Source organism: Melanotaenia boesemani, chromosome 22, assembly GCF_017639745.1.
Source record: "Melanotaenia boesemani isolate fMelBoe1 chromosome 22, fMelBoe1.pri, whole genome shotgun sequence".
Lineage (NCBI taxonomy): Eukaryota > Metazoa > Chordata > Actinopteri > Atheriniformes > Melanotaeniidae > Melanotaenia > Melanotaenia boesemani.
The window spans coordinates 24,403,076-24,426,799 of record NC_055703.1 but is presented as its reverse complement, the minus strand read 5'-3'; the positions used below and the strand labels follow the sequence as shown (position 1 = coordinate 24,426,799).

Sequence of the window (23,724 nt, the reverse complement as noted above, 5' to 3'; positions counted from 1 at the left end):
CTTCACTTCATTTCAGTTTTTTTTTTTTTTTTTTTTTTTTTTTTTTTATTGTGACAACTCACAACAATCACCTAAAAGCAACTTACAAGCCAATTCATGGTGATCCAATTGAAAAAAATCACATTATTCAAATTTCTGATAACTGTTTTAAAATGCTCTTTATTCACACAAATCAACTCAAAACAGCAATAGTTAAGTTTTATTTTGACAGTAAGAACATGACGTGTGATTTCATACTGCAGGATGCGGTGTGAGAGGCGCGGAGCTTGTCGGGAAATGTAGTTTAATATATCACTTCTAGCGTCAATGGCTAGCTTCCCGCAGATTTGCTCGTGAGGGGGGCGTGTTCGTCCGGCTTGGTGGAACTGCAGCAACTTCCGCTCTCTCTGGCGTCACACATGTAGCAAAACATGGCCCCTGCCAGCCGGGCTGTTGCTGTCTTGGCGCTCTCAGTACTCTACCTGTGTCGGACAATAATTTCCACCGAGTACTTTTCCACTCTCACTTTGTTCAACAATGAGCTCCACAAACAGGGTTGCAGCTCGCTGTCCGAGTGGGAAGATTACGCTGCGGACTGCGGTAAAGTCTGTTCTTGTTACTTTGACACGTCCACCTTGGTAAAACTGTCACTATGGAACCCGGCTAGCCCAACTGCTAACGTTAAGCTAATATCAACAAGCAGTGACAGCCCAGATGAGGTCACCAAAGTCGGCTATGTCTCCACGAAATGGGCTGAAACAAGAAGTCAGTGACAGGGGATGGGAATGCAGGAGTGGATATTTATTAAATTGTACATAACAATAGGTAAACCCGAAGTAATTAACATATCCCTCCACAAAAAAAAATTATCTTATCCTAGGAGGTTTACACCAAACTCCTTTGTCATGAGCAGAATCGTATTGAAGCCAAACATTACTGATGAATTTTTCCGTTTCACCGGCCTCCTGTACTGTTGTATTCCTCGCTCCTTTATCTTCAGGTATAGAGAATTTGAAGAAAAATATGGCATATCGGGGAGAAAATCATCCACAGAGGTTTTTTTAAAGCTACAACATGCAGATTTATGTGTACAACTTAAGTTATCAACATGCACCCTGACACAAGATTTTAATGGAGTATGGTGTTAGGTTCTGCTAATCTCATGATCCAAAAAGAAGGATTGGTGTTTTATATCTCCAGATTGTTGGTGCATTTATAAAGCTGTCATAAGATCCATTGTTACTTGCAATAGAGTGTTGCTTCAATAAGGACAGCCACCTTACTTGTTTGTTTGGAATCCATTGTGTGTCGGGTCAGGCCAGCTTGACATCTCAGCCATTTTTTTTAACCTGAAAAACTTCTGCCGTGTTAGGCTGAGACTTACAGCCTGACATCCACATAACTTTTTACTGTTCTGCTTCACCTGATAAACGCTTTGTCTTTCCAGAGTCTTCCATTTTACAGCTGGAGGACCCAGACTGTGAGGAGGGGAGCAACCCGCCCTGCGAGTCAGTTTTCTCACTTAATGCAGAGAAGATACTGGTGAGATCATAGATTTTAAGACATATAGACACCACACCCCTAATTGTTTCCTTTTTTAAAGTATGAACCACTAAGACACAAAGATGAACTCTTCTTCTTTCGTTGTTTCTTATTAATGTTTTATCTGAAGGGCTGAGAGAACACCACACTGTGTTTAAGCTTAAGCTACTGGTTTCATATTGCAATTTTAAAAGCTAAATCTAAACTACATTTAGGACTCAGAATTGAGGACAAAAAGCAAAATTCCAGTTTGAAGCCAGTTACCTCTCAGATTGCTGGGTTTGGTTGGGTGTGGTTTATTTGCTCTTGTTACTACACCCAGTAGTGATTATAGTTTGACTGCCACACCCAGGAATGCAGGACTACATCCCTGCTGCTGGGTGAGAACCACTGGAGGTCATCAGTAACAAGACTTTGAACTGTGCAAGTGTCGAGCTACCCTCCTTTCTTTCATTATGTTGTTAGAAAAATAGGAAGTAGGTGCATAAATAATGATATACTGACTCATGAAAACATAAAAGGAAATACAGTTTTGGGGAAATCTTCAGTAATAGTTCTTCCAGGGTTCTTAAGAACTTACCAAATCCCTTTTTTTGGATGTTGAGGGCTTTTTCTTCCTGTTTCCTTTCCTTAAGAATGGCTTCTTAACAGCCATCTTTCATTGAGATCATTTCTGACGAGAATCAGCTGAAGCCGATGTGCAAAGAAAAACTTGTAAAGACCTTCAGAAAGTCTGAAGACCTGCTGCCTCAGACCACTTTGCATTAAGTCTTTTTATTGACAAGAAATACAAAGTAGTATGCAAAACATAAACCCCACCCCCAATGTTACTGCACCACTCAGTAATACATATCAATTACAATTATTTAGAAAAAATAAAACAAAACAGTTGAATGAATTAGAATAAATTAATTCTGCTGGTATGGGTCAAAAGGAACAAAAATAAATAAATCAAAAGGATAATCAAATCTAGATTATGTGCAATACAGGGTGAGTCATGAAATTTATCGACAGTAGTGACTTCCAGTTTCTCTACATAACTTAAGAAGGGATTCCAAGTAGCATGAAAGCCTTGTAAAGCTGCTCGTAGAGAAGGGAATTTTCTCTGGTACCAAATAGTGTAAAAGGTCCACAGCTTAAAGGTTGGTGGAAATGGCTCTTTCTACATTTAAGGAGAATCAGTCGCCTGGCATTAAAGTCCCAGAGACCAGTATGTAACCGAAGACCGCTTTAAACAAGTACGAGAAACAGTGGCTGTTTGAAAACAAATTGTAAAGAAAGACCGAGATCATCATCTTGAGTTATTTCCTCATACAGGAAACCAATATTTAGTTTTTTTTTTTTTATCTTTGCATTGCAGTGTCGTCTCAATGTGCTTTTCTAAATCTGTCCTGTGGTGTTGGTTTTTTTTTTTCTTGTCTATTTGTCTAACAGAACCAGGCCAAGCTGTTTATAGAGCAGAAAAAAATCCCCTTTCCTGTAGATAACCACAACACAAACGAAGAACTTGGTAAGTCAAGTTTCTTTTGCATCTGTCACTTTATTAATGAAGCTGAAATCCCCCTTTTTTAAAACCTTTACTGTCGTTCAGTGATGCTATTTTCTTCTTTTTGCAGCTATATGTTATGTCCTGATAGGCAACGGACTTTATGATGAAGCCATAAAACACTTCTCACTCTTACTACAGGTGTGTCTACAGCTGATGTGCCGTACTCTGCTGAACCCAGTACACAGAATATTTCTTTGTGCTTTGTGAACATTTTCCTGATGTGTTTTGTCTTTGATGCAGGGTGATCCAGAGCTGGTTAGTGCCATCTATGGAAGAGGGATAGCTTATGGGAAGAAAAGTCTGCAGGTGAGTGATGGTTATTAAATACTGTATTAAATGTAGATGCAACACGATGCAAAGAGTCTTTGTGCGCTACTTCCCATGGAAGCGTTGGCATCTGAATGTAACATTGTCATGTGGGAATTTAACCCCGCTGGTGCTTTTTTGTAATATTCTGCAGCAGTAATCCAACTAGGTCGGGCCGAGTTACAGATATATCTTACTTTCAACGTGTCACAAGTTGGGGATCCAGATGGCTCAGCTGGATGTGCAGAAGCTGTTTGGTGAATAAAAAAACAGCGTTTTAAGATGCAGTCCTGCAAGTTTTAGATGTTATGGGGCCAACTCCGGCTTTTTAAAATATCACCCGTAATATTTGTTTCTGGACACCCGAGACTTGTAAAATAACAAAGTGGTTTTTGGTGGATTCGATTCATTGCTGTAACACCTACACGACCAAAATCCCATCATAATGATGCCGAATACGGATTTTTAATATGCCATGAGTAATAACTTAGCTCATTTATTTTGACAGCTCTAATAATTTATATTTGATAAAGGTTAAAACGATCTGGTTATCCCCTGAAATGATCTTGGGACCCCCAGTTTGGGAAAGACTGCCGTATTACATCCCGGTCGTCTCTGTGCTGCGACGTTGGGCCAAACTGGTCTCAGAAACACGTGAAAAGATGCACCGGTTCTGTTCAGGGGGTTGTTGTCTGTGTGTGTTATAATAAGAACATGACTTTTGTCGTGGTTTTAGTTGTCTCTCTGTGTGTTTATATATCTACGTAAACAAAATCTAACAACCCCCCACTTCTCATGTCTCCATGTCAGGACATAAAGAACGCTGACTTGGCGTTGTACGAGCTCAACCGAGTCATCGCCCTCGAGCCGAACTGGCCAGAGGTCTACGAACAGAGAGCAGAGGTGAGGCCTGAACGTCACGGAGAGACGATAAAGGACAAAGTGAATCATGCTTTTATCGTTCCAGTTTTCTGGTGCTGTGATCCTACAGTCTGTTTGTGTCATTCCACATGTTAAACGTCCACATGCCTTCATCCTGTTGATCATCATCTTATACTTTAAATTAATGATTTTTTTATTTAAAAGCTGTAGTTCTGATACGATCATAAAGTTGGAGTCTAATAAAAGTGCAGAAAATATCTCCACAATGCTTTCCGGTGCTAACGGCACAAAGGATGCAGGAAGGATTTTATTACACTGAAATGCCTCTGGGCACCTTTTAAACCGGCCCAGCGAGAAAAGCTGCAGACAGAAATATAAATAAGCTCATAATGACTCATCATAGACTTTTTTTTTTGTTTGAAAGTACAATACATGTTTTGCTTTTCAATGTGCAGAATGTCACCATAATTATGATATAACCTCCTCCATTATTTATTGAACAGCCTCCACATGAACATAACTGCTTATTTAGAAGTAAATTTGCAAGATTATCGTATCTTTTCTCATAATAAAATAGACTAAAAGGTTATTTTTTATTTTTATTAAAGATTCATGGAAATTTGTAAAGTAAAATGTGTGCCATTTAAAACATACAATTATAACACAGTAACAGAATAAAAGTGCATAAACAAACATCCTGAATGTCCTGAGTTAGTGATGGGGATATGAAGGAGTGTTTATACTTATTAAGGTGTTATCTTACATAAAATGAGCGTAAAAAGTAAGAAATATTGTGTTTGGTTGATTATTTTTCCCCTTTAATAATAGCTGTTGGTGTTGTTTTATACATTGTTGAAAAGCCTAATAAGTCACCTTTACAGGCAGGTAAAACCTGGGAGGATTGTGTTTTTGTGGGATGAGCAACTCAGCTGAACATGTGTGTAGGTCCCCAAAAACAATGGTGGGCACAGGCACATGTTTTCCAGGGCACTACCCGCAAGTTTAGCTGTGTTGCTCATCCTACAGAAGAATGATCCTGACAAGTTATACCTACGTTTAAAGATGACTAATGAGGTTTTACAACAACATATAATACAGCACCACTTGCTATCATTAAAGGGATGAAATAATCAAGCAAACACAAATTTCTTTACTTTTGTACAAGGTTTAAAGTCCAGCTTAGAGACCAGTTGACCCAGTGACTGAACATGTAAACACATGCTGCAAGATGATGGAAAAAATATGTCTGTACATTCTAAAATAGTTTAATATTCAGAATTTCTTACCTTTAAAAAAGGCTCTAGGCAGGAAATTTAACAGTGTTTATTCATTTTTATTTATTTGAAGACAAACTAAGGGACACAGAAGTGGAGGAACTGTCTTGTTTTATTTGTCAAAACATGAATAAACTCAAAGAAAATCAGCATCAGTGTTAAATCAGTCACTTGAACAAGAGAGGTAACAGAGGAAAATGTTTATACTGGACACAGATGATTGTGTAGGCACATGAGTTAATAGTTGACTTGTCTGCCGAGGCTCTGGCTTCTCAAAGGTTTACACATTCAGCTTGGGAAACATTAACCATCCTCCCAGTTTCACTCTGAGCCTGTTTTTTGCTAACCATTTCCTTTTTCTGTGCCTCACACCACCTCAGTTGTGACAAAGCATCATTATTTAGTGCGGTTCCAGTTTTATAAACTGAAGTCTGATGGCATTGTGCAACATCAGCTGAGTCAGTACTCGGGATTTTCCCAGTGTGATGATTCCAGATTAAACCTAAAAATGTAATTCCTCTCAATGGTGGAAAAACTCTAGGAATAAAAAACACCCTTTGAAACTGGTGTTTCTGCCTTCAGATCCTGTCTCCTCTGGGTCGTATCAGTGAGGCTCTGAGTGACCTGACCAAAGCCATCCAGCTGCAGCCTTCAGCTCGCCTCTACAGACACAGAGGAACTCTCCTCTTCATTTCAGAGGTTTGAACATCAGCTGTGCCACATCTGCATTGTGCTTGTACAAGTCCATGAGCTGACCCCATGCCTCTCCTTCCATCCAGGATTACGTGGCAGCTATGGAGGACTTCCAGCGATCTTTAGAGCTAAAGAAGAACCAGCCAATCGCCATGCTCTATAAAGGCCTCACCTTTTTCCACAGAGGCATGCTCAAGGTGAGCCGCCTGCTCGCTCAATGCTTTTTCTCAAAGTTGTCCTGCATATGTTTTTTATTACAAGCACTTCACTAAAGAGTCTGCTGTTCTTGATTAACAACTAATTTGTGCTTTTTTTCTGCACACACCTGATAAGCAGAAGTGTTTTATGAGCTGCTTCTGTTTACTATAAAATGTAGGAGTCAGCCTCAGCTCCCTGGTGGAAGTATAACCGCTTTTGGGGGCAAAAGGATACAAATCTACATGAAAAACATCTCAAAACAGCAGAAAATGTGCATTATTTCATGTCTGTTAGGAATTCAGTGTGCATTGGGATAAAGAGATTGATGCTGCATAATGAAAGTCAGCAGATGGAGTAAGATTAAACCCTTAAACATAACTGAATGCAAGATTAAGTTAATCCAGCTATACTTTGTACCTGCTTTATCCTGTATTTAGGGTCTTTTTTTATATATATGTATAGTGCTGCTATTTTCTTCCCTCCAGACTTTTTGTAGGTCTATGTTTTTTGTTCTTTTTTTCCACTCATTTTCAGTCTAGTCCCTCTAAACACAGACATATTAATCACGGAAGCATAAAAAGGCTCTAACTTAAAGGATGAACCAGTGTTGTGTCAATACACGATACTATTTTAAACTTGATCTTTATGTATTTTGTTACCAGCAGCCTGAAAGCTACACAATTTGGTCCCATTTCTTCAGTTACATGTACATAAAACACCAAACATAACACAGTTTAACAGGCAGATAAAAGCACCATGGCGATGCCCAAAGAGCTGCGAGCTAAAACGTGGCATATATCTGCTGGTGTGCTTAAAACATGTGAGTAAGCTGGACAAGTGGATGGAAAAAGAAGAGTCAGGACTAAAACACTAAATCAGACGAACAGATTCTGAAAATATGTCCTTTAAAATGAGGAAAAAATGGACCTTAGAGATGCTTCTGGTTGGTCCATCTACTGTTGGCTGAAGCTTCATTAGAAATGGTCTCCATGGAAACGTGGCTGTCAAGAAGCCATTCTTAAAGATGCATTGCAGTTCTTTTCCAGATTTTCTCAGTAACACGCCCCCAACGTCCGTTATTCGGCGTCCATCTTGCATCCTACCTGTGCTGTGAGATCTCTCCAGCCATTGTCTTCTCTGGTTTTGTCTCTTTCTCTCTTTCTTTTCCTTCTTCCTCCAATAATATTTTCTTGCGTTTCTTTGCTGAATCAGCGACAGTGTTCGATCAAAGTGTGATGCAGTGGGTAACGCAAAACTCGCCTGCGACATCATACAGTGTCAAGGAAGAAGAAGCTGTGAAGTTGCTGTGGCATCAAGTTACTCAGAAATAGTTTTAAGGTCGGAAATTTATGTAGTGCGACTTTAAAAAATAGGAAAAAATGGACCTGAGAGATGTATTTGGACCTACAGGTGATCCATCTGCTGTAGGTTGAAGCCTCATCAGAAATGGTCTCCATAGAAACGTGGCTGTCAAGAAGCCATTCTTAAGGAAGGGAAACAGGGAGAAAAGACTGAGGTGTGACACATGACACAAGAACTGGACTGAAAGTCAGTGGCAACGGGTCTGATGGAGGGATGGATCCTCTCCAGAAGCTGGACTTCAGTGTTACTGAGGCAGTGTGGGATCATCCGGACAGAGAACGGAACAAAAGGCAAAAACATCCTAAGAAGAGATTTGGAAAGTCCTTCAAGAAGCCTGGAAAACGCTTCCTGCAGATGACTTAAAGCCGCCATGTTTAAAATGTTTGTAGGAGTCTGTGAAGCACTTCTTACCGTTATCTTCTGGTTTGTTTTAGACTTTAGGTTATTAGAAAAGGGGAAATTATAAGTGTGTTCACTTCTGTTGTAAATGATGAACCATTAAGATTAGATCTTGCACAACTTAATTATATAATTATTTTTATGGTCAAAGTCAACGACCGACTCCTGATAAGATGAAGTAAATAAAATAAGTTCAGAACAGAAAGTTATTTTTTTACAGGCGTTTTTACCTTCTTTTTTTAAAAAACAAACTTGATAACATGTTGAAAGTGTTATCTGTGTGTGATGATGGAGGCTGCTGCAGTGAGTCTGTTCAGAAACTGCTTCTCATCAGCACAGACTGTCACACAGGAAAATCCTCTTTTGTGACCAAGCACACGCATTTCATTAAAACCCTGATTTATAGAAAGATTTGTATTTATTGTAGCTTTTCAATTACAAGCAGTTCAGTGACAGCCTTGGTCTGCTTGTCAGCTTCAGGTGGAAATATCTCCACAATCATCAGCTGGATCTCTACGGGACTTTGGACCAAGGTTCAAGGCTGCTTGTTTGAGCTGCTCTTTTATGTTAACATGGTGCCACCATGAGGTTTTGGCTTTTCTGGCATATTTAAATGCTGTAATTGTAATAACTTTATTAAATCTTGTTGCATCCAAGCCTCGTTTTTCTTTTAACATGCTGTTGTTTTTCTCATCAGGAAGCCATCGAGACATTTAAAGAGGCGTTGAAGTTGAAGTCTGACTTTATAGATGCTTATAAGAGCCTTGGACAGGCCTACAGGTACAAACCCTCTGCAGTCTGCTTCCTTTCAGCTCAGCTCACTTCACCGCCATCGCCTCATCTTCTCAACTCAGTTTTAGAAGGACAGCATCTTGTGTAGACTTCAGGAACCAGAGTCCTACGTTTTTTTTTGGCTTACTAAACTGTTGCTCATCTTTCCAGGGAGTTGGGTGACTTTGAATCGGCGATGGAGAGCTTCCAGAAAGCTCTCATGCTGAACCAGAACCACATCCAGTCTCTCCAGCTCAGAGGCATGATGCTGTACCACCACGGCTCTCTGCAGGAGGCCATCGGCAACTTCAAGGTAGAGAAATCCACAGGGAGATAAACAGCTTACGTCTCTATTTTCACCAACATACAGCTTAAATATTCCAGATTCATGTTATTATGCTTTCCTGAATTCCTAATGAAAGGTCTGAGACGTGCTTTGGTCAGCAGCTTTTTTCTACCATGAATTTCCACCACTATTCACATTGACCTGTTTTTAGGCATAAAGTGACCCACTCTCCTCCACACCAGTGTTCAGATCTCTTTTGAGGGTTTATAACTCAGTAACCCCTGAAACACATTATTACCATACAGTAAATATGATATATGTATATATATATATAAAACTCAGACTAAACACCCAAAGTGAAGCTTACATTTCCCCTGTCTGGAGTTTGACCACTTCCTGGTTTCTATTTTAAACCGTCTTCTAAAGTTTTTACTCCAGTCGTGTTTCACCGTGAGGAGCCGTTGCTTACAATTTACTCATAAAACATGATTAATAATCTCACACATTCTGCTCTTGCCAAGTATATATCGCTCAAAACAAGATTAATTTGGCTGAAAGTAAGGCAAGGCAGCTTTATTTGTACAGCACAAACGACAGGGTGCTTCATAGGAAATGAGACTTGTTTCTATTCACTGCGTTTGCAGTGAGAATGGAGTGGATAATGAGAGCGAATGTTTCTGCTCAAAGCTGCAAATATGACATAGAAATCATCTTCAAATCATTCAGTTTCAATTTATTTTATTTTATAAAAGGGGCGGTTCATATTAATATGACTTTTAATATAACAGCAAAGCTAATTTCCATCCTTTTTTTATTGAAAAGTTTATTTTTGAACATATTGACAAAATAAAACAAAAACAGCAATAAAAAGAAAACCAAAGAATAAAACACTAAAGTTTAAAAGGACTGGGTTGAATCATAAGCTTTTCTAATCCCACCCCAGTAACTTACAGCTGTTTTAGTCATTATACCATAATCACAATCATTAGCTACTAGACATTATATAATCTTATGATAAAACAACAGAAATAATAACAATGCTCATTATATGCAATATCTCATTTTTGTCGTGGAGTTATATAGTAATAATTATTGCACCAACAATAAACAGTAAAAATAATATTAAAAGCTTTAAGTTTGATAATATGGTCATTATTATGTTAATTGTGTTTATAACTTTACAATAATTAATCACAATGATGGAGTTATGCACTATAAAATGATAATTATAGTAATGATAATAACAATGATAATAATAACAAAACTACTTGTTTATATAATTCCTCTTCATTTCTTTACTGTTCTAGTATCATATCTTTATAAATTGATATAAATATGTAGATATGTGGGCGTTGCCTGTGTTCTTCCCCCAGCCTGTTCCACAGTTTCACCCACAGACAGACTCACAAAAACTTTTCCTGGTTCTCACCAAGTGCCTTTTAAATATGATGTTCCCTTGTGAATGATACCCTGCCCCCCACCTCTCTGGCTGAGCAGGTTTGGTAAAACCTTCCTGCTAGATTTAAACCTATTTGTGTCTGATAATAACCCCGGTCCTGGAGTTCCAGTAACTCAGATTGTGACATAGTACACGGACTTCTCCCTCTTTTGTAATAATAATGTTGAGTGAAGTGTATTTTTATAATTGTTGCCCCAGACCTTTATATAGTACACTAAGTAAGGTTGTATTAATGAACAATGAAGAATATAAAGTGATTTTGTAATCCAGTTTTATTTATGATGGAGAGTTTTTATTTTGTATTTATCTGATGTGGTGCCTAAAACAGATTCTATTCTATTCTATTCTATGCTATTCTATAGTCATTTGGCGGGTGCTTTTCTTCAAAGCGACTGACATCTGAAGGTGGTTAGGCAGTCGAATTAAGGACCCAAATGGAAGGTGTCCCCTGCGGGTTTCAAACTCGGGTCTCCCGCATGAGAGACGGATTCATTCATTCACTATTTATACACATAAATAGCTCCTTATAATCCTTTCCAGAAGAAAAATATTAGTATTATCTGCAAATATTTCTAATTTTAGTCATTTAGAGACTTTAAATTTATCATTTATGTATAAACAATTTGGGGCCCAATAAAGACCCCTGGGGGACACTGCAGGCAATCACCATACAGCCACACTCATAATCTCCCATCTTCACAAACTGTTGTCTCTCAGTTCAGTGCCACTCCCCTAACTCCATAAAGATGCAGTTTATTAGGAAGTACAGAATAATTTATGGTGTCAAATGCTTTCCGAAAGCCTGAATATTGCAATTGTATGTTTCTTTTTTTGGTCCAGTGCATTAATTATTTATTCCGTTGCTTCCATTTTTGCGAGTGATGTTGTGCTAATTAGTCCCTTGGCCGACATAATACAACAAGAACAATAACAGGAGATTAAAAGTGCTCGAAAAAGACTAGAATAATAGGATTTTTTTTTTCAGGATTCTGCAGTGATTATAGGTTTTTGTCTTTTTTAATCTAATATATTTAGAGTTTCTGTTGGTTTTAAAGTGGTTTTATGTGCCAGTGCCCAGCTTGTCAAACCACTCTAAAACCAATAGATACGTACAGACCCAAAAAGTCAGGGTTGTATTTTTTTTCAGTTTAATTTTCCTCTCTTTACTTCTTGTCCTTCAGAGGTGCCTTCAGTTGGAGCCCTACAACGAGGTGTGTCAGTACATGAAGGGGTTGAGTCACGTGGCCATGGGGCAGTTCTACGAGGGCATCAAAGCTCAGACTAAAGTCATGCTGAACGACCCGCTGCTGGGGCAAAAGGCCAGCTCTGAATACCTCAAAGTGAAATACCTCAGAGGTTGGTAAACTTAGTACACACAGGAACACATACTAAAACACTGATAAGCTCATGGTTGATTATAATGAGCATCGTCTTATCTGTGCAGAGTCATGAGATTAAATATCTATTATTTTTTCTGTTTAAATAAAGGCTCAAGGTGTCATGAAGGTGGTTTTCAGTTTCATTTTATCTGTATTTTAAGGTTACACTTTAGTTTCTATGGAAACATCCTCGTTTAGAAACTGAGCTCTAAGAAAACGTGCTTCCTGTTTGAAGCTGTGCAGGATTTTTAATCGTTTGTTGCTTTTATTAGAGAAGTTTTTACGGTAAAAAGTTGAGGAAATTGCTTTAGAAAGAAGGATATAACATGTCAAATTATATTTTAATATTTTTAGGCTGTGATTATTGGATAATCTTTTGTTTGTTTTGAAGGATTATTGTGTCATTAAACAGAAAGTACCACTAATATATTGTCAAAATGTACGTTTTTAAGAGGTGAGCATCCAAAACAACTTTTTAAATAAAAAATTTACGTTGTTTTTCCCATCAGAGTACTCTCGTTACTTGCACTCCCACCTGGATATCCCAGTAGCAGAGTACAACGTGGACCAGGACTTACCGGGGAACTTTAAGAACCACTGGGCCAAGAACCTGCCGTTTCTAATAGAAGACTATGAGGAACAGCCTGGTCTGCAGCCACATATCAAGTACGTTTGATGGCTTCTTCCTGCTGCTTGTTGGCCATGTCGTGAGTTCTTTTGTCTCCTCTGAAGAAAATTAAAGCTCTTTGCTTTTTGACAAGATGCATCCTCCTGAAAAATGAGCTCAGCATCACCAAACGTGTCAAAACCTTGTGTCCCTCTGAACTTTTACTGTAGAGGTGATGACGCCCGTCTTTCCCGGCCCTTTACCTTCACCAGTCATCTTTATTAGTTTTATTGGACCTGCACCAAACAAAAGCATCATCTCCACCTTGTCCAGTGGAGATCACTGAGTATCACTTTCCTCTAATTATCCGCAGTCTATCTGCTTCCCTTCAGTCCACTCTCATTTTATTTTCCTGTTTTAATATAAGTCTCATTTCCTTTAGCCAGCTTTCACATCAGTTCCTGTTTCTGCACATTTCTGCTATTTTAACTGTCACGTGAAACGGCTTTAAGCTTGAGTTGTGGTATTTATTTTGTCTTAGTTGTACACATGTATGTGACAAACACAGCTAATTAATATTACTAAAAGATTTCAGCATGTTCCTTTCACACAGGATCAAGCTATTTTTGGGGAGTTTTATGAGCTCATTTATATGTTTATTTATCCCGATAAGCTTCCTGGGATGTTGTTTCTGTCGTTAATCTACCCATTATGTATCAAATGTAAGCTTTGCAGTTTTTTAGATACACTCAGAATTCTTTAAATGCTTAAACTCTGAAAACAAAGATCCGTCATCACTGTTTCCCCAAATGTCTTGTGGTTGAAAGCTAACACCACATGAAAGCCTGTTTTCGAAAAGAGATTTTATAAGGTTGAGGGACAGCAGCGTGGTTGAACAGCGTGAGCGCTTCATGAAAGCCCAAGTTAATCCTTCCTTTGTCTTTGTGTTCTGCAGAGACGTGTTGCCGCAGAACTTTGACAGCTACAGCACCGAAGTCCAGAAGCTGATCTGCTCCGCCGATCATCTGGGCGCGCTCATGCAATACGACACCCCTGGTTTCTTACCAAACAAGAGGATACACAGAGGTACTGCTGATAAATGTTTCCTAAACATCCTGTAAGTGTTAGAAAGATGTCAAAACAGCGTTGTTTGTGATTCTGTAGCCATGGGGTTAGCAACGCTGGAGGTGATGCAGGCCATGCATCGGACGTGGAGCAACTCTAAAGTGCGAGTTAATGGGAAGACCAGGCAAATGCAGTGGAGAGACATGTTTGACATAGCTGTCAAATGGAGGAGGTGAGGGACACGGTTTCAAATTCTCACAAGAGTCGAGTGACTGCGGAATTACTCTCAAAATATCCAGCTGCAACTTTGGCTCGAGCACATGAAAACAATTAAAAATAAGAAGATTGTGTCTTTCTTTCCAAGATAAATTAAGTGCAGCTCAGGAGCAGCTGCCTTAATTATCTCCTCAGGAAATGACTCAAAGATTTAGTCATAAAAAAAACGTGAGATGGTGAAATATAACTACCAGCTCTTCATGTTTCAGCAGTCTTGCACAACAGCATTAAGTCAGAAGCTGATAATCAGCTGCATTTTTGTGGTTTGCAGCTAAAAAGTTGCAAAATTCCCCACAGAACGTAGACTGCAGTCACCTAAAGCTAACTTCTGCTACATGACGGTAAATTTGCTCCACTCGTCCTGGTTTTCCTTTTCTTCTAACTAAATTGGACACATTCCAGTCTTTGCTACGCAGCTGATTGGATTACAGTGTTAACAGACTAAACTGGATCTTCCTGTGCTCATAGGATCGCAGATCCAGACCAGCCAGTTCTGTGGTTAGACCAGATGCCAGCCAGGAGCCTCAGTCGAGGCTTCAACAACCACATCAACCTCATCAGGTGACCAGTTAGCCCTGAAACTAGTCCCTCAGGGTGACTTGAATTTTTACATGATAAAACATTACAACACCAGCCATGTTTTATCCTTTTATTTCCACAGGGGACAGATTATCAACATCAGATACTTGGCCTATTTTGACAACATCCTTGACTTCATCAAAGACAGAATACTGGTGTACCACGGGTAAATTACACCAAAGACCTGCTCAGATTTGTTGCACAGCAGAACTTTCAGTTTCACACTCTTTCATTACAAAACTTGAAGAAATCTTCATTTCCACAAATATTTGAAGTTTGCATCAACTTTTGTTGCACAGCTGAGCTGAAAGTGTTACTGATGCTGCCTAGAAAGCAGAATAATGTAACTTTTATATTCTGTTTCAGGGCATACAACCCCAGAGGGCTCCTGGAGGTCCGCCAAGCTCTTGAAAATGTGAATAAAGTAGAAGATCTGCTTCCGATAATGAAGGTAAGAAGAAAAAAAGAGAGAAATGTTGAGATCATGTATGAACAGGTTCAAAGGAGACCACAGAGGGAGCGCGACGTTCAGTTCTCGGGTTGGTTTATGTCGTCTGGATGTTCAGCAGTGAAATTCCAGGGTGGTTGGTTGTGTTTGTGTTTTATTTCCTGAAGCAGTTCAACAGTAAAACGAGAGATGGCTTCACAGTCAACTCCAAGGTGCAGAGTGTGAAGGATCCTGGAAAAGAGTACGATGGTTTTACCATCACCATCACTGGAGACAGGTAACGCTTTGTTTTACACGTGTTTGTGTAGTTTTAAAGCATTTTTCCAACACCTGGTTCGTTTCCAGAGGATACAAAGCTTTTTTGTATTTAATGCTTGAATAAGCTAATTTGGTAGTATTTAGTTAAATGTGGGATAATTATCATCAATTTCCAAGATTGAAATCTAGACATGGGCCAGATTTTAAGTCCATTCAGTTTTTTATTTATGGAGTGATGATACATCAACAATATATATGAACAATCCTATCCTTTTTTTTTTTTTTTTACTTTGATCCTTAAATTAAAGAAATAAAAAAAAATAAAAATCTAGTATTTAATTGCATATGCTGTCCTCTTTATGTGTGTATAAATAACAATAAACACCTTAAAAGGTCATTTGTGGGCTATTGTCATGGGGGGGTGGTGGGGTATTCCATGAAAGTTGCTCAACAAAGAGAGACTCACAGGAAAGAGTCAGACTCAAACTGGTCAAAAGTCATTCCACGAACACAGCTCACTCTTATTTCATCCAGACTGATTCAAGACAGACTTGCGTAGTCTGGCTTAGTGCATGTACCTGGAATGTCTAACAAGCCCAAATGAGCGGATAAATGAAAAGTTGATGAGTGAGACTAAAGGCAAAATCAGCGCCGTTCTTCTCGTCAGTGGATCAAACACTGCTGATGGAGCTGTATGAAGAATGCAAACATATTTTCACCAAAAACCGTCCAAACTGCAGCCTTTAACCGAACCAGAGTGGTTGTAAGGCAGAAAATTACAGACCCATCAAATGCACTGGTCATGTACGTTTTCTTGGTCACATCTGTTCCACTTTCGATATTCCTGCTGGAGTGTTAGAGCAGTGGTTGCAGAGATGGCTTTGGGCTTGGTAGACCCAGTTTCAAGCCCTCCATGATGCTTAAAAATCACATCCTTTATAATTAATGGTAGATGCATTTAGACTTTTTAAGTAAGGACTCATTCAGCTCTGGTTGCAGTGAATATACATGTGTCAGGGCCTAATTGAAGGACTACTTACGCCTCTAGTGTGCCTCCTCACAGCCACCCACAGACTTTAACCCAGTCCTGTTTTGCATGGATAAGACATCCTGTTCCTTGTGGGAATCAAGAAGTGGTGGTCATCTAGCCCTCAAACTGAGACATGGAGAGCCGTGTGGATGGTAGATGACCACTATCACTACTTCTTGATCTCCAAAAGAAAACAGGCACCTTAACTCTGCTAAATGAAGCAGGCAGAGCTCCGGGGAGGAGCTGGGTTCGAGCCTGAGTTTAGAGTGGATACTGAAAATGTAGAACTTGGTGTAATATAACATACTTAGAGCCATCTGTTTTAGATCAGCAAGGATGCATGGTGCACCAGCTGGAAACAGATCTGAGATGTTTTTTTCTCACTGGCCTGAAAGAAGACACAATTCACCAACATTTGTTCAGATTTTTTTCTTTCTTTGTTTTTTTAGGGTGGGAAACATGTTATTCTCTGTGGAAACGCAGACGACAGAAGAGCGGACACAGCAGTACCAGTCAGAGATCGAGTCCATCTACAAAGACCTCACAGCAAAAGGAAAAGCGTTAATGCTGTCCACCGAGCTGGGGGTGAGACTGACCTCCACAAGCTTTTTTAAAATGATACAGCTCATGTAAACAACACAGAACAGAAATATATACAGCAAGGGATTTGTGACATGATACATGACATTGTTCAGGTAATATAAGCAGATTTAAATGCTTTAATTACCTTTTAATTACACAAATATCCATTTACCTTGGAGAAGATTTCTAAAACTAAAGCCGTATCATCTAAAATAATTCCTTTTTTTTTTTTTTATTTATTTATTTTTACTCCAATGATTAATTTTCGTCGTCTTCTGCTGGGAACTGAGTCACTACTGCAGGAGTGGAGGGAGAACATGAAGGAGTGGAAAGATAAACAGAAAAGGCTCATTTATCTGCACAAAGAAAAATAAAAAAGCTGCAAATGAGATGTTTAAAGAGGAAGCAGGACAGAACATGCACAGAGAGCATGAACGGCATGTAGAGGCGCCTCTAAAGGCTGAGTCCCCGCCGTGCTGTTAACTGTATCCAACAATCTCCACATTTTATCATTTAAATTCTTTCCTTCTGAATGTCCCTCCTTTTTTCTAGATAAACATGCACATTTTTCCATTCTCTAAGTTTGCAGACTGGCCAGATGTCTTAGTAAACTCTCCAGAGAACATCAGTTTCACAGATTCAGATGCAGGATTTTACACTTTTGTTTCTTTTGATCTTTAAGTGCTTAGTTATAGAAACAAACACTTCAGAGGAATATTTTCAAAGCTACTAAGAGCCTTTTGTCTCATCGCTGAGAGCTGGCAGCCGACCTTGACCTTGTTTCTCTTACCCTGCTCCCTTTGTTTTGTTACTTAATTCTTCCTGATAACCCAGCAATGTGCCTTTTATTAGAAGAGCCTACAGGGAGTGAAACAGATGCCTGAAACCACATGGACATGTTGAAACTCTTTGTTGCTTTCTGTTGTGTCTGCTGCAGATATCTCTGCTTTCACTCTGCCAAGATAAACTGTAGCAGAATGAAGTTCGTGTCTGCAGACAGCCTTGCTTCAGGTCAGCAGAGGACTCTGATGATCTGTTTTCATTTCAGGATGCAGATGCAGTGTGCAACCTGATCCTCTCCCTGGTTTATTACTTCTGCAACCTCATGCCTCTCTCCAGAGGATCCAGGTAAGTTCAGCCAAAACAGCATGTTTGCACAATTTTAGTTAATAAAGAGACACTGAAGGGAATTAGTTTTGCACTCAGGTGTGTGTAAATATGTGTTTTTATTTAAATCAAATTTTTTAAAGAAAAGTTGGAATCAAAAGACAGATAAATGGATGGATATGCAATAAAAATGACCTTAAGGCATTCAGGAGGCTTTTTGTGATCAGAAACTCACCATATGACAGCTCACAGACCTACAGAGGTGTGCAGCTGTTGGAAGCATCTGTGTGTGATTGTTGTCATGGTGTAGCTGTACAAGCTGTATCTCCTGGATCTGCTTCTCCTCAGTGTGGTGGCCTACTCGGTGGTGATGGGGGCGCTGATGGCCAGCGGGAAGGAGGTCATCGGTAAAATTCCAAAAGGAAAGGTGAATAAACATGAAGTTATTTGACACCTTGTGGCTAATTTGATGAACATTGGCTTTGGTTATTTAGGTTTAAAAGGTTCAGGGTGTTTTTGTTTTTCATACTATGAGACAAAAAAAATCAACTGTCATTGTTGTATATGTTTTAGTAAATTATGAGTATCTCATGAGATGAGCTCTTCTATGGTCACTTACAGTCATTGTTTGAAGGTGGATGTATGGCTAGCTCTTAGCTTTACCACTAGGAGCTAATCAAAGCTCCTGATCCCAGATGATGCATCAAAACTTAGAGGGATAAAATAACCAGCAGAGGTTGACAAAAGCATCAGATGTGACGAGAGCACAGGCTTTAGAAAGCTCTCTATCCTTTACTGTCATCTAGGAAAGCTGTGAAGACTTGATTCACTTCTTTTGTTGCTGTGACAGACAGACATCAGGACTGTGTCCTCATGTCTGAAATTCCCACTCCAGCGGTTTTAATCCTCCTAAAAGCCCATCTTTGTTCCTCAAAATTGTACATGTTGAAGTTTTTTTACTTTAAAAAACCTCTTATGGCCGTAAAATGACTGATATGAGTGTTTCCTTTTCCTCATTCAGTCAATGAGGAACTATGAAAATGTTAATCTGATTCAGAGCTGCTCTCTTGGCCTGGAAATCATCAGGAAACTGTTAAAACTTTTTCCTTTTCTGAAAAGTTTCACATGTGAACTGACAAGAATGTAAACTGGAGCTTTGCTCATTGGCAGTCTCTCTTGTTCCTTCTGCCAAAACACATTTTTCCTCTTAATGATGGCTAGAAATATTTCTGCCAAGTATAAAGACAGATGTAAAGATGTAATAAATCAAAATTAAGCTAAACCAGCAGAAACATTGGCTTCTTATCGGTTTATTACATAAGATTTACAACCATATTCCAAAAAAGTTGGAAAGGCTGTGTAAAATATAAATAAAAACAAAATGCAACGATTTTTAAATTTCGTCCACCTTTTTTGTCCTCCAGTAGAACATAAACAACGTATGAGACTGAGACATTTTATCATTTCATGGAAAATATGAGCTCATTTTTAATCTGATGGCAGCAGCACATCTGTAAAACGTGAGAACAAGGGCAACAAAAGACCGTTACAAATCAAAAACAACCAGAGGAGCAACTAATTAGATTAATTAGTAGCAAGTCAGTAACATAAAAGAAGCATTTCAGAGAGACAGAGCCCCTCAGATGTAAAGATGGTCTGAGACAAACCAGGTCTGATGTTTGAGGGAAAAGTTTCTCAAAGTAAAATGATGAAAACTTCATGCCCTCATGTCCCAAACTCAGTGACGTCCTCCAAACCTGCTGTGTTTGTGTAATATCGTTTCAGCTGGTGGACTTTGAGGCCATGACTGCACCCAGTTCAGACAGCTTCAGCAAAACAGCAAAGAGCTGGATGAATTTCAAGAGGTGCGAAGTCAAAACATCTGGTTTCATTGTGAGTCTGCTGTTTTACAGACACTAATCTGCCCCCTTCTTTTCCTTTTCCAGTTTACCAAATTGGTACCAGAGTCTTCCATCTGTAGCAGAGACCTTCCCGTCCATCAGAACGATGATCGAGGTCCTCAACACAGACTCGTCTTCACATTGTCCAAAGAAGTCTTAACAAAACCTCTCCACAAGTCTGTGGAATAAAGTCTTAAAATGCGGAGTCTGTGCAGGCCAGAACAAAGGGAGGGTCTGCTTCTACAACCCAAACAACTCTTTTCTCTCAGAAATTCAATTTTTATTTGGTTTAAACTAAAAAAGTCACCACTGATCTAATTTTACGTCCACATTCTGCTTTCATCTGTCATTCCCCCATCAGCCCTTTTAGCTGTCAGAGAGGAGATGATGCTGGAGGGGAAATGACGGGATGTTGTTTGGGATGCAGAAGCGATTCAGTCCACCTTCGCTCTTCCTCTGCATCATCCTCACACTGAAAATGCCCAAAGCACAAAACCCATCTCACCACATCTGTCAGCATGAGCCTCGTTGCACAGTCTGAATTCATCTGTCACCTTAGATTAAATAGAATTAAGTTAACACACAGTCCAGCCTATCAGCAGGGAACGGGAGATTAAAAAGAAAAACTTCTGGGTTATTGAATTTCACTAAGGATACTTCAAGTAGTCTCTTATTTCATTTTGTCCCTGATCCTGATTTTTTTTTTTTTTTGTGACCAGTAATATGCTGGCATGAAACTACAAAAGAGCATCTGTTTGAGATTTTAGTAAAATCAATTCATTAACAAATATTTCTGCCTCCAGCTTCCAAAATGTTAAAAAAAAAAATACTTGTTTTTATTAGTTTTAAATCTATAAGAAATAACTTTAATCAATTTCTAAACGTTTCATTTTAAAGGTGGCTGAGAAGTTTTAGGGAACGCTGTTTAATCTTTTTAATTTTTTAGATTCTCTGCAGGTTTTTATTTTCTGTTTTATAAGCTGCCTGATAAAAAGTTACAAGTAAAATATCCTGATCGTCCTCGAACGCCTCTGACCGCTGGGTCTTTGAGGATTTATTCTAGAAACAAGCTCTCTCATGTTTCTTTTCTGTGGTCGAAGCTGAGAGCAATAGTTTGGAAGGGCAGATCACATCTTTCCAGATGTTTCAGTACATCTTTTTTCATGAAACTGAGTCTTGTTGAGAAAATCTGCTTAGATTTAACACAACTTTTTAATTTCTCCAGATAAATCTGAGATAGACATCATTAAAGTCTTTATCATTTGCTTATATAAGCAGGAATGAGGAATGGAGGCAGAAATGTGGGTTAAAGCACATGAAAACAGTGAAAATATCCCATGATTTGGAGGCCTTTAAGATGAGAAAAAAGTCCCATTAATCCTGATTTTTCTCATTTAAATACATAATTTCTGCTAATTAATACAAAGATAATCCCGACATCATTTCCTGTGTTGTGTCATTTTCTGTCATAATACTCATTTCTTTCTTTTTGCTGAGTCATCTTATCAACAAGTGTTTCATTGGGCTTCAGTGAGGAGTGCACGGGAATCTTTCAGCATTAAACTGGAAGGAGGGACTTTTCCCATTGTATGAATGTTCAACAGTCAATAAACTGGGTGACAGTTTCAACTGGATCAAGTGTGTTTTTTTCCAGGTGTATTAATAGAAACCCACTTTAACAGGCCCCCACCTTTTCTATCAGTTATTTTATTATTATTGTTTTCTATTAATAGAAACGCTTGGAAAGGCATGGCAAATTTATTTGTATAGCACAGGAGTGGCCAACGTCTGTCCTCGAGAGCCACAATCCTGCAGGTTTTCCATGCATCCCTGCACCAACACACCTGACTCAAATTGGATCCAACAACCTATAAGGATTTGCACAATGACTCATTAGTTTAAGTCAGGTGTGTTGGTGCAGGGATGCATGGAAAACCTGCAGGATGGTGGCTCTTGAGGACCAACGTTGGCCACCTGTGGTATAGTACATTTCATACTTTCATATACAAGACAGTTCAAAGTGCTTTACATAAAACATTACAGCAGGGTGCAGAAAGCAATACAAATGCAAAAAAAAAAAAAAAAACAAACATTAAAGAAATGCAATTAATGAAAAAAACAGAAGGAAGATGCTAAATAAAATAGATAAAATGCAAGAAATAAAGTTAAAGACAATATTAAAACATGACTTAAAAGAACCAGATGTAGATTTAGACTTCTAAATAAAAACTAGTGAAATGCAGCAGAGAACAGGTGAGTCTTTAACCTGGATTTAAATAAACTGAGTGTTTCTGCTGATCTGAGGCTTTCTGGGAGTTTGTTCCAGACATGTGGAGCACAGAAGCTGAATGCAGCTTCTCCATGTCTGGTTCTGACTCTGGGAACTGATAAGAAACAGGAGCCAGATGACCCGAGGGTTCTGGCAGGTTCATACTGGGTCAAGAGGTCACTGATGTATTTTGGTCCTAAACCATTCAGAGCTTTATAGACCAGCAGCAGAACTTTAAAGTCTATCCTCTGACAAACAGGCAGCCAGTGTAAAGACCTCAGAGCTGGACTGATGTGGTCCACTCTCTTGGTCTTAGTGAGGTCTCGAGCAGCAGAGTTCTGAATCTGCTGCAGGTGTCTAATTGATTTTTTAGGTAGAACCTGTAAAAACACTGTTACAATAATCAAGCCGATTAAAGATGAAAGCTGGACTAGTTTTTCCAGGTCCTGCTGAGACATCACATCTTTTACCCTTGATATATTCTTAAGGTGATAGTAGGCTGACTTTGTAATTCCCTTAATGTGTTTCTCAAAGTTAAGGTCTGAGTCCATCAATACACCTAGATTTCTGGCCTGGTTGGTGGTTTTTAGTTGTATAGACTGAAGCTCTGTGGTGACCTTTAATCGTTTCTCTTTGGCTCCAAATACAATCACCTCAGTTTTGTTTTTGTTTAACTGAAGAAAGTTTAGACACATCCAGTCATTAATCTCCTCAATGCATTTACCAAGAGTCTGTACGGGGCCTCCACCTCCTGGTGACATTGTAATATATAACTGTGTGTCATCTGCGTAGCTATGATATCTTTGCTGTTAATGGGTTTAAACTGTGTGATGGTGCTTAAACTGGTTTTCAATGGACACAGTATGTCTGTTGAACCTGCTGTTGATGAACGAACTGCTTGTCTGATATTCTGGATTTTTTCAGTGTTTTCAGTTATACACCGTTTTGTGATGTCCTCTGTTGAGACATTTGTGTGAACAGGAACTGTACACTCAAAGAAAACACAGTAATGATCAGACAGGCCCACATCACACACAGTAACCTTGGAAACATCCAAACCTTTAGAAATCACTAAATCTAGAGTGCGTCCTTTAATGTGTGTGGGCTCTGTTATATGCTGAGTATGAAAAGTATCAGAAACTTCATAAATAAGGAGAATAAAGCTTCTCTCACTGAGATAATGCCAAGTCATTTGTTAAATGTAGGCTAAATAACAATAACTTCTCCATGTGTGAGAGGTGATCATCATCTCTGCATTTTTCCCATACATACCCAACAATCCGTAGTCATAACGTCTGTGTGTATAGCTGTTTTATTTATTTATTTATTTATTTGTTTGTTTTGTTTTTTGAGGGGGCTTCCCTTGTATATATTGTGTATATTGAGTTTACTTTCTATTTCTCTATATTTTTACATTTCTTATCTTTCAACATATTAGCATAGTCTTTATTTTAATCTGATGGCTGCTGTTGTAACAGAAAAATTTCTCTCACAGGACTAATGCAGTATCCATCCACACATCC

At 38.9% G+C, this 23,724-nt stretch overlaps 1 protein-coding gene across 2 annotated transcripts; it reads left to right on the top strand.

The window, feature by feature from the left end:
- The first annotated feature begins 403 nt into the window (after positions 1 to 403).
- On the top strand, positions 404 to 21,561 carry ttc13 (tetratricopeptide repeat domain 13). Of its 2 annotated transcripts, none has more exons than XM_041975475.1 (23): positions 404 to 579; positions 1,427 to 1,521; positions 2,956 to 3,031; positions 3,138 to 3,208; positions 3,311 to 3,376; positions 4,187 to 4,279; positions 6,115 to 6,231; positions 6,312 to 6,422; positions 8,882 to 8,964; positions 9,127 to 9,268; positions 11,882 to 12,056; positions 12,589 to 12,745; positions 13,642 to 13,772; positions 13,851 to 13,983; positions 14,496 to 14,588; positions 14,689 to 14,772; positions 14,973 to 15,057; positions 15,225 to 15,331; positions 16,792 to 16,927; positions 17,973 to 18,052; positions 18,380 to 18,458; positions 19,817 to 19,896; positions 19,978 to 21,561. In XM_041975475.1, the coding sequence occupies exons 1-23, from the start codon at positions 411 to 413 to the stop codon at positions 20,090 to 20,092; spliced, it is 2,478 nt and encodes an 825-aa protein (XP_041831409.1). In that variant the 5' UTR covers positions 404 to 410; the 3' UTR covers positions 20,093 to 21,561. The 2 variants fall into 2 exon arrangements, with proteins under 2 accessions (XP_041831409.1, XP_041831408.1); XM_041975474.1 differs by having other exon boundaries at positions 15,222 to 15,331.
- Positions 21,562 to 23,724: the final 2,163 nt, after the last annotated feature.

What these genes read in the sequence shown, in the direction of transcription:
- ttc13 (XM_041975474.1), top strand. Translation starts at nt 411, where the DNA reads ATGGCCCCTGCCAGCCGGGCTGTTGCTGTCTTGGCGCTCTCAGTACTC. An exon ending in CAACACAAACGAAGAACTTG is followed by an intron (nt 3,032 to 3,137) that starts GTAAGTCAAGTT and finishes TTCTTTTTGCAG; the next exon opens with CTATATGTTATGTCCTGATA. An exon ending in TCTACGAACAGAGAGCAGAG is followed by an intron (nt 4,280 to 6,114) that starts GTGAGGCCTGAA and finishes TTCTGCCTTCAG; the next exon opens with ATCCTGTCTCCTCTGGGTCG.